Raw genomic sequence first — 12468 nt, forward strand, 5'->3', positions numbered from 1 at the left:
GTATAGTATGGCACACCAGAGAAAATCATATGTAGTGTGTGTGGGGGGGGGGGGGAGGGACCTACACATCTCCCAAGAAAAGCAGCAGAATTAAAAGTATATTAATACAGCTTAAACTAGCATGTTCACCACTTCATGCACCTGTTCTTTTGAGGTCAGGAGATGATAGCTGCAGATGTTGAATGTGAATACCATTTTTATCCAAATCCTTGGTCAAGGCCATGCTGCTTGTCAAACAGCTCCTTGAAGGAGATTCAAAGGCCATACACATAGACTCTTGAGACACAGCTCCTCCTATAACAGTCCTAAAAGATATAATTTATTTGCAGCTTAAAACTCCTTCAGTTGAGGTAAGGATAAGATACTGCTAGGGGATATAGAAGCTCAATGTCTCTAACAAATTGGCAGGTAAACATGAATGCATAGGATACATGAACATTTATTCCCAAAGTAATATGTAAAATTTGCAACAAGGAAAGAGAAAAGAAGGAGACATGAAGATAAGAAATCTACCAGTTGAGTCATTTAGGCAAGTAACTGCCAAAGGCTCACATTAAGTAAGTGTAAGGTGTCAAAAAGACAGTGCACTTGTAGAGAAGATACTATATGATCCTTAAAAATGTTAGACAGGTAAAGAAGTATCTGTGAGCATGTGTAGGAAGGAAAGAGGGCCCATGAAAGACAGATGGGTATAGGAAATGAGAAAGATTTATGAAAAGGACAAAGAACATATTATATGCTGTACCTGAGGCAATTAATGGAACGGTTACATATACAATCTATTCATTAATGATCCTGGAGTATATGTCAGAGATTACAGAAGACCCACCTAATATAAAATGCCCTATTTAGTAAATGAAAATAAAACCCACACTGCTTAATGCTATTTATTTATAATTAGACATGCACAAATAAATGGGAGCATGGAAATTAAGTATGTTTAATCAAAAGTATTACATTTTAGTGATCATAACATAAGACATAAGGAACTGAACTTACACATCTTTTATTATTGTGAAACTAATGACTTAATATTCATACATAGAGTAAATCATATAGCAATGGATTTGTATGAGAAAGCTCCCACTGAGAATGAAAAATAACGTAATGGTGTCAGATTCCGTTTAGCAATTTCATATTTCTTTTGGCTGTAATATTGCTGTAAACAAACATAAGCACTCAGAATAAAAAAAATGGTGGGAAAGAAATAAGCCAATACATTTGCCATATCAGTATGGCAAATATGTTATGCTAGTATACATTCAATTTTTGAGTAATTAAATCTCTAACCTATAATATGTATGAATGTAATTAAACATCAATGGATATAATTAAAAAGTGATTTAGGGTATAGATGCAGAAGAAAAGTTGCTATAAATCAGACCCCTGAAGTAACACCTGGATTTTGTAATAACACAGTTTAAACATTTTCAGAAAGGTGCTGGGATTGTTCATTAGGGAAAATATAATATTTGAGACACCTATGCAAAGCACAAATGGTGAAGAGTGCAATATATGTCAATGGTTAGCAAATTTATTTTTTAAAGTGACTAGTATGAGGCAAAATTAGGAAGGATTAAGAAAATATAATACCATACGTTGTAGCAGTTGGAGGTGATTAATCTGGTTTCGAAATCCCATTTTAAAACCTCTTTTCATTTTTTCCCATAGAAAAGTAGCAGCCACATTGCTTTGTTTTCATGTTATATAGTTAATTGCATTGTCTAAGAAACTGTTTTAAAACTAAATGTAATGTTTAATTACAAAATGCTTCCTTGGAAACTGTTTGCTTGTACATTGCATTGTAGTTCAAAAGGCTCAGTTAATTGTTTTGCAACTAGAAATTACATAAAGATTAAACAAAATATAGGAATTTGGAAACTGTGGCATCAATTGTAAAAGAAAAGGTCATACACATCTTGTAATGGACAACTGACAGCTCATAATTGACAAACTAACCACTGCCTTTCCAAACTAACCACTGTGTAAAAAAATTGGCTGCCAGAAAAGAATCATTGGAATACACAGACATCTTTATAATGACTATCAACATTATATATATTTGATATAGTTAGATTTTCAAGTACTAATTAGAAAGCAAATCAATAGCATGAAGCAAACATAAAGTTCGCATTAACTGTTGGACCGATCACCTCAACACACTGGGTTCACAGCTAAGGGCAGGCCTCTCTTTGGTTCATAAGGTGTTGTCCTGGAAACCATTCGGATGCAGTCAATAATAGGGCAGACACTGAGACACAGAGTGCAGCCTGTACAACTGTCAGTAATAGCGGGCAGGTGGGTTTCCGGATCAAACTTTATAGCCTGCAACAGAAATACACATTATTGATGCCAGTCATCGAAAAGGTCAAAAATGCACCCATTTTGGTACCTGCATTTCCTGTTCCACAGGACTTTGAGACATCTTTGTGTGCTACAGTACTGCACTGCAGCTATAGCAACTATTCAACTGCCAGGAGAGAAAAGAAAACACCTGAAATTAAGAAATACTGGGTCCAATTACTCCCTCATGAAAACTCACTGTCATAAGATTACTTAGACAAGGTATGAATTTGGCCCACAATGTTTAAATTCTCATGAAGCTATTTTTTCTTCATGGGAAGGAAATATTTCATAACACAGCAATTCACCTGGTTTATTGGCACAGAAGACATATACCGACCATTCTGGTATGGATTCTACACGATACTGACTGCAAATGACACTGTGCATTTGTTTACTTTTTATGTTCTGCACAATGTAAACAGTCTAATTTAATTAAAAACAACTTAGTGATGAATACAGCATGCAGTGCCGCTTCTAAGTATCTTGTATTTTCAAATTTTAGAAAGTGGAAAGGGATGTCTGGGACTTGGGCTGGGCTGAGTTTGTTCATTCCTGATGTTTCCAAAGGAGATATTCTTATTAACAACTGGGGTAGAGGGGCAATTTTTTGTGTGAAATCACAGTTGTAGCCCCAGTAAATTAATTTTCCTATGTAATGCAATCCAATAGGTATAAAAAGCAAGCAACAACAACAAAAAAAGAACAACCCCAAAAAAACAAAAACCATGCTGCAAGCTGTTAAGGAACAACTTCGGAGAGTAAAAAATAAAAATGGTGGCTATCTAAATCAGTGGAATTTTTAGGACTGCGGGATTGTTTTGATCTTTATCATTTATCTGCAAATGATATAAAACCTACATTGCAGAAAAATGCATCCAGTTCTACTTCTATTCTTCCAATTCCACATACTAGTATTTGTAACACAGACAATAAATCAGATACATATTCTCTCCTTAGGCCATGCCAGCCTAAAAAATTCCCTCTTCTGTGATCCTCACAAATACTAACAGCTATTTCCACAAATATTGGGGAACAGTGTAGTGGATTTGAGACAAAGTGGGTGCATCTACATGACACAATAACTGTGCAGTAGCTTAATTCTACTGCTCAGTAGCATGCAAGGCAAAAATTGTGCTAATACACTACCTTGCAGTAGTATTAGGCTAGTATGCAGTTAGTGTCACTAAAAGCCACATGTCAGTGCTACTGAGCAGTAGCACCAGTTACTGCACATTGATTTAGTACTTGGTTACACAAGTACTAACTCAATGCACAGTAACTACGGTGCATTAATGAACATGTAGATGCACCCAGTGTGGAGACAACAATGAACATTCAAATGAAAAAAGTAATGTCTTCCCTTGAGTTTGTCATTGTACACTTACACTACAGGTGCATTACTCAAGCAATCTATGCTAACTGTCTGCAACTAACATATGCCTATTGCATCTGGTAGAAAATTTTCAATGGAATCCTTTTTTCCCCCCACTAGAAAGTTATTTTGTCCAAAATGAAACAGTTCCCAACAACCTTTCCATTTTGACAAGATTTCATTAGGAATGACATTTCTGGTCCGAGACAGAGAGCAAGCACTAGTACATATACACACAGCTTTCTTACCAGCTCACTTAGAAACAATCAGTGAGAGATTTGAGCCTGGGTCTCCCACATCTCATCCTAATAACCATATCAGGCTAAAATAAGTGTCTCTGTCCCACCCTTCCTCTCTTTCTCATTTCATGAGAAAGTTCAAATGGTATTATTTTTATTCCAAGGTATAATAAAAACAAATTTTGAAATCTCAAGGTGTTTTGTTTTCCAGCCCACCCGAGTACTTATCTTCTTGGTAAAATTATATTTAAGAAAAATAGAAAAAAAGCCAGCCAGATTTATACAGGGAGAAAATTTAAATGGGAAACTTCAGGGAATTCAACATAATAGTACCACACAAGTTTGACTCCTTTCCTGCAACGTATGAATATGAATAAGATGTTTTGTTATGTATTTGGGGTTCTTGCTATGGCTACTTGGCTGTATGGAAACATTTTCCTTCCTTACTGTACTAGTGATCTTTGGAAGAGATTTATGGAACATAACACTCATACAAACACCTTATACGCAGAGACTAATTACACTGATTTCAACTGGTTTATTGATAGTACATACAGTGAAAGACATATGCAAGTCTCTGCTGGATGGGTGCCTTAGGAAGTCTCCTCAACTACTTTGATGGGTTATTTGCAGGTATGGGAGTGCCTTTGCATTCTGAAATTGTGGGAAGATTGTTTAGGAGAGTATCTACCATTCGGCTGCAATGGCAAAGGTCTCCCATGCTCAGACACTCCCAGAACATGATAAAACGGGTGTTTAACCCTTGGCTTACAGAGCTATGTCATCTGACCTGCTAGACTCCCCAAGCTTCTGAAAATTTGGTGGTGTGGGGCCATATCCAGGTGCATGGGAATGGGCTGAGGTGGCACAGGGCTCAGTCCAGGCATGCAGGGCCAAGCTGAGGTAGCGTGAGGTCTAACCTCATGGGCTGACCCCATGAGGGACCTGGCTGCACTATGCATCTGGCCCATGGGGCCAAAAGTTTGAGCACCACTGCTCTAGAACCTAACGGCATTTTCACATGCGTTCCAAGGGGTGTGGGTACTTTAATTACACCAGCTCCAAGAGCCATTCTAATTAAAGTGCCCACAGCATCGTAGATCAGCACCCCATGTGTCAAAATGGCAGTGGGGGTGCTTTATCTAAAGCTCATCAAACACGCTTTAGCTAAGGCACCTCACTGCCATTTGAAGTGGAGGGATGCTGATACATGAGACATGGAGGTTGGCTGGAGGGTGCTAATTAGCACGCTCCAGCAGACTTGATTTATAGATTCTGTTCTGACATGCTCTAATTACACATCTACAGGGCACATCTACAAGCAGCCCTACAGGTCAGGGGATGGGACAACAGAAAAGTTGGGGATACTGCAGCAGTAAATGGGAGAACTGGACAGCAGTGCCTGTCAGGGATTAAGCAGGAGGTAGAACAGCTGAAGGAGTGGGGGATCACATGGCAGTGAGGGTTGGGGACTAGGTGGGGGAAAGGCAGCAGGGGAAGATGGGGGGCAGGCAGGGGGGAGTAAGGTATGAAGGGCAGGCTGCCTGCCTTCCTATGGATGGGGATAATTTTTATGGAATTTAAATATCTTAAGGGAAAATTGTAACATATTTATGAATTTTCCATGTACAAAATCTAATTATTGGGGTGGGGTCATCTTAAATTCAAAATAGTGTTGGATTCAGGTAAATATGGTAATGCTTTGTTGTTTTTCTAAAATGGGACCTCCCTTAGTCCCACATTTTATTATTGCAATTTGAGCATGTGATTTTACATTGATGGGACCATGTCTTTTAGTATCCTTAGTTTAAAGAAAAAAAATCAAAGTCTTACTACTGAATAGGATACATTCAAAATAAGCTAAAACCCATTCTACAGTATAAACCTGTTACCTAATTAAAGTACACCTCCTGTTACAATATCCTAGACTGTGATAAAATCCATGGAAAGTAATATAGGAAGGACTATTAACTTTCACAAGGCTTTTGGTGGATCAACTTTTGGTTTCCTAAGAGAACATACCACTTAATAGAGCTTGCCCTGTTTCTACAACTTTCTTACCACATGGCAGGCCCCACAAAATATGGGAGACAAGCAAAGACTAGTCAAGGAATGGTTCACAGAATTAACAAATTCCATTGGCAGATGATATAACTGAAAAAACAAACACTTCACTGTAAGAAATTCTTCCAGCTCAAAATCATAGTACAGGCTAGGCACAGGGACTTCTGGGTCAGTCATCTTATAAGACTTCCTTTGCTATAGTTTCTGTGAGTTAAACCATCATCCTGGGAAAGTGATTCACATAGAAATGAAAATCTACCCCAAATCAATGTTCCAAATGTTATTAATGTGACAAGCCTAAGCCAAGGTTTAGGTTCTTTCCAGCAGACTTGTAGCACACATTTCAATCTTCCCCTTACCTTTTATAGTGAGAGGATGAATCCTGCCCTATATCCCTCATTTATCTGAAGATCTGAATTTACAGTGGTCCATACTGTGTCGTCCCCCCCACATCCCCTTCCTCTCAACACCCACCCAATGTTCCCTCTCCCTCTATAAACAGCCAAAGAAGGACACCCATCCCCTCGCCTCCTGCCCCTTACACCCAAGGAGCCTAAACAAACAGAGAGGCTGAGGTGCAATATCAGTCCTATTCATCCCCACTCTACTATAAACACATGATGGTGCACTGACAACCCCAACAAAGGGCTCAGTCAGGGTTCTCACAGTATAACTTGGGAGCATGCTGATATTAAAATCCAATATTTTACACATCTGTTTGTACCACATGCTCATTAACAGAAGGTGAATTCTTTCTGTCTCAGTGGCAGAAAGATAACTCGCTGTGCCTTTTTTGCTAATTACAGCTGTGCTCTTACCTGGTAGCCAGAATCATTACAGGTCATGTAGCATTTGCCACAGTTGATACACATTTCCTCGTCAATCAGAGCCACAACTTGCTCTGTGTTGCTAAGCTGGCCATATGTTCCAATATACTGCAGTGCTTTTCCAATTACATCCTAGGGAAAAAAAATACTGAATCATTTAGAAGATAGCCAGGGTTTTTTATGATTGTGTAGGGGCACTCTGCAAAATTTTAGAATGGCAGGGTTTTACAGATGCTATAGCAATGGGTAGGGATTTTGATATAAATATTAAAATTTCATTTCATCCTTATTACTTTTATGAATAAAAGGTACTGAACACACAGAAATTTCAAACGTAGGCTGAGCTAAAAATATCTATTTGTCCGCAAAGAGCCTTCACATTTAGCACTTGGTATGAATGTGCTGTTTTAATTAAATTATGCCTAGCTACCATTGTGTAATGCAGCACGGAACAAAATGGAGCACAAAAGTGACATGACACATACAATGTGGTTGTCCTTGGTCACTTTTCATTAGCACAGATTTAAGAACTCACAGTAAGAATGGAAAGGGTTTGATTAACAAGTGACAAAGGAGACAACAGTTGCTTTTCTTTTAGAAACACAAGCAAATGGTTTGGGAATTAGATCTTTATTGAAAACATCGCAGGTTTACAGTACATAACCCTGAGCTGGAAAATCCTTTAAAGGAGAGAAATCCTTTTAACTTGAAGATGACTAACCTGTATGAATTAGGGCCTGAAGGAGTGGTCCCCTATATTTTTTTTCTGAAAGAAGTATGCTGTTTTACTCCAGATATGCCGGTACACCAGGCCAGGACATGGATAAACACAGTCATATAATAATATCCCTTAGAGATAGGCTACAGATGACATATGAGATGCAAACATGTTTGCCTTTCAATAAATAAACACAGTTGAAATAATAATGTAAATGAGAACTGTGCCACTCTGGGCTTCCTGTTTGCTGTGCTTTTTAATTTCAGCCCTTTAATATTGTGGATAAGTATCCTGTGGATAATTACTGTACAACAAGGTTCAGTGACTTATCAGTGGCTGAGAAGGGAACAGAACCTGGTTTCCAGGGATCAATCTACCAGACCACAGCTCGCTCTCAGTTAAAACATTCTAATGTATGGTTGCATATCAGAGAGGGGTTTTCTCACATGATGTTGCATATTTCTGCTCTACTTACATTGAGGTTTTTTTGTTTGTTTGTTTTATAGATTAACTGAATTGTTGTTTGATGTCTGATTCACAAGATGTACTTCAGCAACAACAAAGCTCAGTTGTAAATAGCAGGGCATACCGTTATTTAATACTACACAATCCTAGGCTCTTGTCCTGTGGCAGCAGTACAGGTAAGCTATGAAGTGAGCGATAGGAAGTCTCCTTAGCTCATCTATGCTTTGGGGACGTGGATGCTAAGTCAGTAACTAGCAGCTCCAGTGGCTAAAGCCTCTGCATGAGAGAGAGGCATTAACAGCAGACAGAACTACATAGTAACAGAGTTGGAGGAAACATTTCTGCAGAACGTTCACTACAGAAGGCAAGAGAATTTCACCTTTTTACAAGTAAATGGGCTCAATTGCTAACTGGTCTTGAAATTAGTATAAAGAATTGTGCCCAAAACAAATGGAAAGTATTTCCTCTTGCAAATCCTTTCTTCAGAAAAAGAAGAATTTACATTTACACCATGACAAAGTAGTAACCTACACAGTGTTTGGCTCAAGGCTAGCTCAGTTATTCCATGTTCTCAGAACAGAAAAATCTATAGTATCTGGAATTCCATTGGGCAAAATGCTGAATTTTTAATAGTTACAGTTTTTAATACATGTGCTAGTTTTAGCAGAAACAGTTTGCTTGAGTTATGTATGTTACGTCCTGCACAGTGATCTAAGGAAAAAAACATATAATTCCATTCAACCAAAACACAAAATCAGGCAAATTTCCACATTTCCTCTTGGGATGAGGTGAACTTGGCACTTCCTATCTCTGACATGCTGCCTTGTCAACTTTGCTACAAGGTACTGAATGGTATAAAAACTTACGGATACTGTCTACTATCCTGCGATTCACTTTGCCGAGAACCTAGCACAGCAAAGGGGCAAATGCCATTAAAAAGGCTTCATTTTGTGCACTCTGAATGTGCTGTGTATAGAACATCATCATGTTTCAAAACATTTGCACTTCTGTGTTGGTATGTAAATTGTCTAGGTATTATGTGTGATTTCTAAATCAACTTTTAACAAAACACAATATGTTGCGGAATCTACAATAAATCATATTGTAAAGATAAGATTCCATATGGCTAAAATGAAATGACTCCCTTATAAATAAATGAAGGTTGTTTGATGTTAAGACACATTTTACTTTTGCTTCAAAACATATACACAACAAAGTATTTAATAGATCTCTCTGAGTTATGTGAAAAGCAGAACTGGCTTCTTAGTTATTTTGCATAATAGTCCAAGGAGTAGCTGTGATTATCATTATAGGCTTGATCCAAATCAACTGGAAAACTTCTGGGTAACAGGCTTAGAACCTTCACTTAGTAGGGGCAAGGTTGTTCATGATATTTTCTACTGGAACAGCTGTGTGATTGGGAAACATTTTGGACAAGCTTTTGAGCATGATGCCCTTCTTAAGGTCTGGCCCAGACCAAAAAATACCTTTGCTTTTTGTACGTTTTTAGACCATCAATGCCACAACACCATACCAACCCTACTACAATCTCTTCTAGACTGGAGAGCTTCAAACCATTTAGCCATCCTCTGCACAGGTAATGAATGTGATATGAATTGCTCCCTTCCTCCCCTCATTTTCATATTCTGTTCTTTACTGGAATATGCAAAAAAAGCCCCAACAAAAAACATATGGTTTAAAGTGACAATTTATTTGATCAATGCACATTGCATTACTTTTATGACTAACCAATGATTATCTTGTTGCAATCTGTCAAACATGATAACCTGTAACAATTAAAAGAAGGCCATCCATTTCAGTAAATTAATTCTAATTCCTTAGATTGTCAAAAATTCCCACAATCACACAATTGCTGAAAAACTGGGATTTGGAAACTGAGTTTTTGTTAATTATTTTTAATTTGAATGGTTTTGTTTGCTAATATTCTGAGTATCCACAGTTCCCAGCATCCACTGATGCTACTTCCCAGACTTGGATAACTTCCCAGACTAGGATAACTTCAGTTATTATGGCTGTAAAACCAAACCAAACCAAACCAAACCAAACCTCTTCAAATAGTAAATTAATTGCAAACTAATGCAGTAATGTCTTCCTGAATCTTCAGAAAGCCTACAACAATAGCTCTAAAAGTGGAGTAAATAATTCTTCTTCATTTGAATAAGGGATTCTCCCTCCCATCTATAGGCCTGACCTATTGTCTTGGGAGGTCTGCTGCTTGAATCCAAGGATTACCAAGACTCATCTGGCCCTCGGACTACCACTCCATGCTCCTCTTTCATGTGGGCACCAATGAAACTGCCATGGCGGGGCCCTGAGCAGATCAAAAGTGACTACAGGGGTCTGGGTGAAAGGGAGAATGGGACAGGGGCTCAGGTGGTGTTTTCCTCAATCCTTCCACTCAACAGGAAAAGGCCAGGCAGGTATGGGTGACTGGTGCCACCTTAGTCAGGGGGGGCACATGCTTCCCCAGTAACCAGTCAGTGACTGGGGGGGAGGGAAGGGAGGTCCACCTGTGGCAAAACTTGCTGACCTGTGAGTGGCTGCACTTTTTCCAAAAGTGGATGCGACCTACATCTGGTGCTTGCACTCCCCAGCCAGCACTCATGGGGGGGCAGCGGCACTCCTGCCTGCCCCCCTACCAATTGCCTAAGCGAGGGGTGCGGCTGGTCAGGGGTTGCATCAGAGCTCTCAGGCATTCTGCAGATGCATCCTGCAGATCAATGTATGGTTATTCAGATGGTGTCACCAGCAGGGCTTTGGCTTCTTCAACCATGAGATGTTGTCCCAAGAAGGATTGCTGGAAAAGATGGAATCCACTTGATGAAGAGTGGGAAGAGCATCTTCACAAACAGTTTTATTTACCTTGTAAGGAGGGCTTTAAACTAGGTTTGTTGGGGGATGGAGACCAAAGCCCTGAGGTAAGCAGGGAAGTGGGTAACAGGGAGGAAGGGCAAGCAGGAGGGGGCCTTCTTATTCTTCCTGAGAAAGGACAATTGACTAGTTACCTCCGGTGTCTGTACATGAATGCATGGAGCCTGGGAAACAAGCAGGAAGAATTGGAAGTCCTTGTACTATCACAGAACTATGACATGATTGAAATAACAGACTTGGTGAGATAGCTCACATGACTGGCATACTGTCATGGATGGGTATAAACTGTTCGGGAAGGATAGGCAGGGGAGAAGAGGAGAAGGAGTTGCACTTTGTGTAAAAGAGCTGTATGATTGCTCAGAGCTCCAGGATGAAACCGGAGGCAGGCCTGTTAAAAGTCTCTAGGTTAGGATCACAGTGGACAGCAATAAGAGTGAAGTCATGGTGGGGATCTACTATAGACCACCAGACCAAGAGGATGAGGTGGATGAGGCTGTCTTCAGACAGCTAATCAAAGTTTCCAGATCGCAGACCATGGTTCTCATGGGGGATTTCAATCACCCTGACATCTGCTGAGAGAGCAATACAGCAATGCACAGGCAATCCAGAAAAAATTTGGAGACAACTTCCTGGTACAAGTACTGGAGTGGCCAACTAGGGGACCTGCTGCTCAAAAAAGGGAAGAATTGGTGAGGAACATACTAGTAGATGGCAATTTGGGCAGCAGCAACCACATGATGATTGAGTTCAGGATCTTGAGGAAAGGCTTGGACCCTGGACTTGAGAAAAGCAGACTTGAACTCACTCAGGGAACTGATGAGCAGGATCTCCCAGAAGGCCAGTCTGAGAGAGAAAGGAGTCTGGGATAGCTGGTTGTATTTTAAAGAAACCTTACTGAGGACACAGGAACAAACTATCCCAATGCACAAGAAGACTAGCAAGTATGGCAGAAGACTAACTGGGCTTAGCTGAGATTTCTTTAGTGAGCTAAAACAGAAAACAGGAAAGTTACAAGAAGTGGAGACTTGGACAAATGATTAAGGAGTACTATAAAAGAGTTACTCAGGAACTCGGGGATGAAATCAGGAAGGCCAAAGTGTAACTGGAATTGAAGCTAGCTAGGGATGTGAAGGGTTACAAGAAGGGTAGTTACAGGTATGTCAGCAATAAGAGGAAGATCAGGTAAGTGTGGGTCTTACTAAATGGAGGAGGTAACCTAGTGATAGATGATGCAGAAAAGGATGAAGTACTCAATGCTTTTTTTTTTTACCTCAGCCTTTACAGCAAAGTCAGCTCCCAGATGACTGTAACTTGCAGCACAGTTTGGGGAGAAAGGGAGAAGCTGACAGTTTAGGGACTAATTAGAAAAGATATATGTGTACAAGTCCCTGGCGCCATGTACAATTCATCCAAGGGTGCTGAGGGAGTTCGTTGATTTGATTGCACAGCCATTGACCATCACCTTTGCAAACTCATGGTGATCAGGAGAGGCCCCAGCTGATTGGAAAAGGGCAAACATAGTGCCCATCTCTAAGAAAGGGAAGA

At 39.7% G+C, this 12468-nt stretch overlaps 1 protein-coding gene across 5 annotated transcripts in view; it reads right to left on the reverse strand.

Annotated features, from left to right (window-relative positions):
• Window positions 1–871: 871 nt before the first annotated feature.
• The window catches only part of DPYD (dihydropyrimidine dehydrogenase), a 685692-nt gene continuing 674095 nt past the window's right edge, over window positions 872–12468 (reverse strand). For all 5 annotated transcript variants that reach the window (XM_090050053.1, XM_090050052.1, XM_090050055.1 and 2 more), the window contains 2 exons: window positions 6840–6980; window positions 872–2325 (listed from right to left, as the gene is read on the reverse strand). In XM_090050053.1, coding sequence (XP_089906179.1) covers window positions 2155–2325; window positions 6840–6980 — 312 coding nt within the window. In that variant the 3' untranslated portion in view covers window positions 872–2154. The remainder of the gene's footprint in view (window positions 2326–6839; window positions 6981–12468) is intronic.

Source organism: Crocodylus siamensis, chromosome 5 (genome assembly GCF_052110815.1).
Source record: "Crocodylus siamensis isolate JL-2025a chromosome 5, ASM5211081v1, whole genome shotgun sequence".
Lineage (NCBI taxonomy): Eukaryota > Metazoa > Chordata > Crocodylia > Crocodylidae > Crocodylus > Crocodylus siamensis.